The 6,544-nt window shown below is 36.0% G+C and overlaps 1 protein-coding gene across 1 annotated transcript in view; it reads right to left on the bottom strand.

Annotated features, from left to right (window-relative positions):
- ANKEF1 (ankyrin repeat and EF-hand domain containing 1) overlaps nucleotides 1-5,595 on the bottom strand; it is a 16,511-nt gene extending 10,916 nt beyond the window's left edge. The window contains exons 1-4 of the mRNA XM_007956428.1: nucleotides 5,250-5,595; nucleotides 3,791-3,990; nucleotides 2,867-3,016; nucleotides 1,356-1,479 (exon numbers count right to left, since the gene is read on the bottom strand). Of these exons, the coding sequence (XP_007954619.1) occupies nucleotides 1,356-1,479; nucleotides 2,867-3,016; nucleotides 3,791-3,990; nucleotides 5,250-5,595 (820 nt within the window). The remainder of the gene's footprint in view (nucleotides 1-1,355; nucleotides 1,480-2,866; nucleotides 3,017-3,790; nucleotides 3,991-5,249) is intronic.
- Nucleotides 5,596-6,544: the final 949 nt, after the last annotated feature.

The following is a 6,544-nucleotide window of genomic DNA, read 5'->3' on the forward strand; positions in this document are numbered from 1 at the left end:
CATAACAGTTTATATTCTCAAACTAATAAAGTTATTGAAAAGCTATAGGAAAACCTAAAAGGATCAAATTGCTTACATTTTACAATTTCCAGGAAATTTTTCATTTCATTTCTTCTCTCCTCCCATAATATTTCCCCTATAATTTCAAAGTATCCAGAAAAGCCACCTTTGTATTCACTATAATAGAACACTTTTAAAGATAAAATAATGACAAATTCAGCTAAAGGATGTGGTTTTCAGTATTTGTCCTTATTTATGTCAATGCTGGCATTTTTAAAATAAGAAGTGTCATGAATTCTAAGTATTTTAATTGGTTGACTCATGAATAAATCCCTTTATATTTTTAAAATAATCTAACAATATTTGGACAAATGGATTTTATAACTTTTAAGACCAAATTCATGTTTTAACACAAGGTTTTGTAAGAAAACATTTAAGCTCTCTACATATGTAAATAGGGAGCTCTGGTAGCATAGTGCCTAAGGTACTTGACTGCTGACTGAAACCTACTAAAGTAAAAACTATTTCTCACACCCTGGTACTGGATGGGAATAGATAAACAAACTAAATTACCCCCATCTATTTCCCCACCCCAGGCAGATGAGTATTCAGTTCCTTAAAGAACTGAATGGGAGGAAAACATTCTTTCCTGCAGGTGATAGACTAAAAGTGTCTTAAAAAACAACTTGTAAATTAACTGTGGCCTGTGGAAATGTGCAATAGGTTAGAAAGGAACAAAAGTTAATGGGAACAGACCCTCTCCCCTCTGCCCAAGCCCCTAACAGCTGAAGACAGGAAGCTGGTGTGACTCATGCACCTCCAGGTGCAATCCTCACCCATTTCATGCCCCAAATTTCTCAACCTTTTGTGAATATGCATAACCCCCTCTCCTGAAACCTACAAAAACTGTATTTCGATGGCATCTCAGGGAGTCAGATCTGGGTAGGACGATATCCCTACTCCTTGCATTGCCACTTTGCAATAATTTTCCTTTCCTCTTAATCTTGGTGTGTAGACTGTTTTGGCCTGACTGTGCACTGGGCAAGGACCCGTATTTGGTCCTAGAACAGGACCAGAAGGCTGGTGGTTCAAACCCACCAGCTACTCCTCGGAATCGGAAGGAAGGGTGGGCAATCTACTTCCATAGTGATAACTGCCTTGGAAACTCAAGGAGGGGTCACTATGAGTCGGGTCCAACTTGACAGCACATAACAACAGCAACAACAACATACACAAGTAAGGTTTGGCTATTGAGAAGATAAACTACTGGCAAGTTATAGGGCCAAATTCTCTGCTCATCTATGTCATGGTTAAATCAAAAATACTTTAAGTATAAAACTGCTAGGCAATTTTACCTCGCTGAGCTATATATTTACAGCAATCTGCAAAACCACCCATGGCAGCATAATGAAGTGGTGTGTTCCCATTCATTGCAATCAGCCCCATATCTCCATTGCAGGCAAAAAGAAGCTTCAATATCTGCAAAGGAAATAGATATTGTAGAGAAATCAGAGTGAATATTTACTGGAAAAAGATCAGCATCTAGGCCTTGCTATCCATACATTAGCTGCTAGACACATGTGGCTTTTTCAAATATAAGTAATTTTATTAGAAAAATTAAAGATTCAGTTACTTAAATTCACTAGCCATACTTAGGGAGCTCTGGTAGCAAAGTGCCTAAGGCACTTGACTGCTAACTAGAAGCCTGGCAGTTCAAACCCACCAGCCACTCCTCGGAAGGTTGGGCAATCTACTTCCATAGTGATACCACCTCAGAAACCCACAGAGGGGTCACTGTGAGTCGGGTCCGACTTGAAGGCACATAACAACAACAACAACCGCCATATTTAAAGTGCTCAAAGGCCACATGTGGCTACTGGCTACCGTATTGGACAGAGTGAATAGAGAACATTTCCATCATTGATGAAAATTTTATCAAGCAGTTTTGATCTAGATATAGACAAGAGGAAACCATGGAACTCAGCCTAGGGCCTATCATTTGGGTAAACCCAGGCAATTTAAGAAAGCATTAGAATATTGCAAACCTCATCAGAGGAGCAAATCCTTTACCAGATGTGGCTTCTATTTTTATGCATAATTTTATTGCAGAGAAAAGGCTCAAAGGAAAAAAAAAATAGCTATGTTAAAACTCAAAGAAAATTGAATAAAGGGATTTTAGATGAAATTCAGAATTTTAAAAAATAGTATACCATTGATTGCTATTTCATTTCTGTAATGTCATTAAATCTAGCAGATATCTTTTGCTGATATGCCCAAATAATCAGAGTACTTAGTGTTTAAAATCAGGTCAATTAAGGGATACACACAAACACCAGGAAAATAAGAATGTGATGGCACTATTCTCATCACAATTAGGTCATATAACATTTTGAAGATTCTTCTACATGACAGAGGTATAAAGCATGGTAGTCCTGATTGGACCATTATATTTTATATTATATTATACATACCTATTATTATAATACATATATATGAAGATTGTAATATATATATTATAATATCTTATAGCCAAGTATACAGAAGAATCTTATTAATAATATTAAATGTGTAATTTAGCCAACAGATAAAACTGAATAAAGAGCTGGAATATGTTTTTTCAATGATATTTGGTATACAATATAATTGTAGAATGATTTAGGTAAATTGAGATGAACACAAAATAGGTAACTCAGAAGAAGTCCTGCCTTAGTATAACCTATGTGATATATGAGAATGTCCGGCCTTAGTATAACCTATGTGATATATGAGAATGTCCCGCCTTAGTATAACCTATGTGATATATGAGAATGTGAGGAAAAGAGAATGTTTGTAGTAACAAGTTTTAAAGCAAAGAGCAGGTTATTACATCAAAATAGCCTCCTTTGGCAGCAAAATGTGCAGCATGATGTCTTTCGTTGTCATATGCATTCACATCACCTCCTCTCTCCAGTATCCCTCGAACTAGTTCCAATACTCCTTCTCGTGATGCTTCCATTAAAGCAGTGCGACCTGTGGACTGGATATTCAACAGATCAAATGCTGTTTGTAACTATCCTATTAAATAACACTGGTGCTGCCATATTTAAAATTCTGTGTATGTATGGTCTAAACCCATTTGGCTTGAGAGACACAGAAAATGTGTTTCTTCTCAACATTTGGATAGGTTTCATACAATAAATAGGAAAAATTAAGCAAGTGTAATGGCTCAATAGCTAAAATGTACCATTCTAAACTCAGAGTCAAGGTCACACAGGACATCTTTCGCAGTGAGAAAATCATACCAATATGCCTTTCAAAGAAAGCATAGCAAAAAGGGAGGAAAGATGGAAAATATGCTAAAATTGGGTTATAGATATTTTCTAATTAGAAGGAAATCTACTTTTTGTGTAGATTTGTAGAAACTGCCTAGAAATGGCAATTAGAAGAAAAGGAAACTCAATAAAATTAGCCAAATGAGGAGTGGAGCAAAATAGATAAGGGGAAGTGCAGAACTACATAAAGAAGATACATTTTTATTGGGTATCAGTTATACCCTTTCTACTACTTCCTATAATTTAATTTTAACAATATGCATACTAAATCTTATTTTTTCAAGCATAATTAGTAAATGGACTATAGAACAAAGGCAAGAGAATGATAATGAAATAATATGTCATTTTAAAGCATTTTCAATAGAAATGAATAGTCTATATGCTAACAGGGTAATTTTACCATATTTAAATTCAAAATTATACTAATAAGATTCTATAATTGTAAAAATGAATATTTATAATCACAGGAATGGTCATACTGAGTTGATAGCATTTGGATTGGCTCCTTTTTCCAAAAATGTCATGCACATGTCTTTCACATCATGTGCTTCTTCACAAGCTCTAAGAAATACTGGCTTTCCTTCGTATGTAGCATTGTTGACATCTGCACCATGTTCGAGGGCAATCAGAGCACAACGATAGTGCCGTTTAGTAGGTAAAATGCAGTAAAATAAAACACCTGCAGAGAAAAATAGTTCCCAAAGAATATTGAATTAGTATTCTATATATATTTCTATGTTTTAGGAAGAAAAAAAAAGATAACTAAAAAATCCATAATTAGCTCACAGAGCAAAAGCCTATCTGAAACACAAAAATAATAAAAAAGAAGCTCCATCTTTGATAGTTATTGTAGGACTGGGTTTAGGGATGAATCTCAATGCTGATACATAAATCACTGTTGACCCTAGGTATTCAACATCTTGCCATCCATACCCAACTGTCCCTTCTTGGGATCTGCAGTGCCTTGTGCACTTACAAGTCCCTGGGCCCCTTGGGAAACTGGCAGAGCTGCAAAAGAGATGATACAAAATGATGAAATGTGAAGAGCAGCCATGTTTGTAAGAGGCAGGCTGTCAATATGGCAGCAGTGAGAAGAAAACTAGACGGCATGTGGCTACTTCATTTGGACAGATCATTTTGTTCACTGAAGAGACAAACATGCTAAATCCCTACATCCAGAGCCTATGACATACTGCCACACTTTAATTCATGTATAATTCATGCAAGTGGCTTGTGAGTTCTAACCACACATTTTTTGGTTAGCAGCCAAGCACGTTAACTACTATTCTACTAATCCTTGCTGTAAAGATTATAGCCAAGAAAACCCTACAGAGAAGTTCTATTCTGTAACACATGGAGTCTCCATGAGTGGAGGGCCAACTCAATAGCAGTTAACAAGAAAGTTCATTGTCAAAAACTATTGTAATCCTCTCAAGTTCCCAAGTGTAACTCTTTTCTGTATCAGGCTATTACTGAGAGGAAACAAAATTCTTTTGGAATCTTTATTCTACACCTGCACATGCTAAAATGTAAAAAGAGTAAGAAATGAAGTGACCCTATGTTCTACCTCATCTTTTGTCCCAAATTAAATTTTCTATTTCATAATGAATGATTATGACTTTGATACTATCAATGCGTATAAGGTTGAAAATTCTCCATATTTAAAATAAAACATCAAACATAGATTAAACTAATGCTGGTTTTCTTTTGAAATGAGAAAGCTCTCAAAATTTATTTCCCTAAGATACACCTATACAGTTTTCAAATTATCAGAAGATGATATCCTTAGGTACAAGAGTGAAAATCTAGCTTTTTTAAAACTTTAATCCATGTATAATTCACTTCTAAAATTGGAAAGCAAAAAAAAAAAAGTATATTGTTATTGATTCTGTCTATAAAGTGAATTACATCTGTTGAATAGAATGTTGAAATTTTTACCTTTTCCTTCATTATCAACTATAGTCATATCAGCCTTTGCCTTGGCTAATTTTTCCATTGACAATTCATGGCCCAGCTCTGCAGCTCTCATAGTCGGAGTGCAGCCCATTCGGTCTTGCACATCAGGGCGAGCACCAAGATCAAGGAGAAAGGTGACCATGTCAATGTCATTGGAAACCGAAGCTAAGTGCAGCGCACTGTGGCCATTGACAGGTTCGGTGAAATTGATTAGTTCAGGGTATCCAAGCTTGGTCAACTTCTCTATCTGCTTCTTGTCTTTGTTCCGAACACACTGAAGAACTTTGTAGATCTGCAAGTTCTCAAGTCGCCTGTCTGCTAAAGCCATAATTGACCAACTTCTTGAAAATGCTTTCTGGATGAAAACAAAAACTACAAGAGCCAAAAAAGAAAACACATAACTCAAACTTAATTTTATCATTTACGTTTTGATTCAAAGCCAATCATGTCTCTTAATATCTAAGAAAAAAGTTATTTTTTATGAAGCAATCTTGCCATAATTTATTGAGACTGACTTCCTGAAAGCAGAATTAAATATAAATACAAAAATATTCAGCTGGTATAAAGTTTTCAATATTTTAAAACAAATCTTCTATTGTAATTAAACAAATCTTGTTAGGTGGTTTACTTGTTATTTCATTTAATCTTCCCCCCTGGAAACAGCCTTCCCATTTTACTCAAGAAGAAGGTGAGACTAACTAATTTGTCAAGGTAAAGATTTTAGCACCCACATATATGGCTCCATACCAGTATGCCCCCAACAATATAAAGGCCTTACAGGTTTATGGTAGTTAAAAAAATAATGCAATGGACATGTAGAATCGTGAAGTGCTGAGTATAAGTAGAAATCTACTAGGCTAACAAAGAAGTGGGTGATTCCTGGGTCATCTTCAGTGGGAATTAGGTTGTTGTTGTTGTTAGGTGCCACCAAGTCGGCTCTGACTCATAGCGACCCCATGCACAACAGAACAAAACACTGCCTGGTCCTGTGCCAGCCTCACAATCCTTGCTATACCTTGCAGGCACTGTGTCAATCCATCTTGTTGAGGGCCTTCCTCCTTTTCATTGACCTTCCACTTTACCAAACAGGTATCCTTCTCCAACGAATGATCCCTTCTGACAGTAGGACCAAAATAGGCGAGACAAAGTCTGGCCATTCTCACTTCAAAGGAGCATTCTGGTTGCACTGTTTTCAGATTTGTTTGTTCTTCTAGCAGTCCATGGGACTTTCAGCATTCTTTGTCAACACCACAACTCAAAAGCATCAACTCTTCTTT

This window comes from Orycteropus afer, unplaced genomic scaffold, assembly GCF_000298275.1.
Source record: "Orycteropus afer afer isolate SDZICR_OR568_19922 unplaced genomic scaffold, OryAfe1.0 scaffold00620, whole genome shotgun sequence".
Classification (NCBI taxonomy): Eukaryota; Metazoa; Chordata; class Mammalia; order Tubulidentata; family Orycteropodidae; genus Orycteropus; species Orycteropus afer.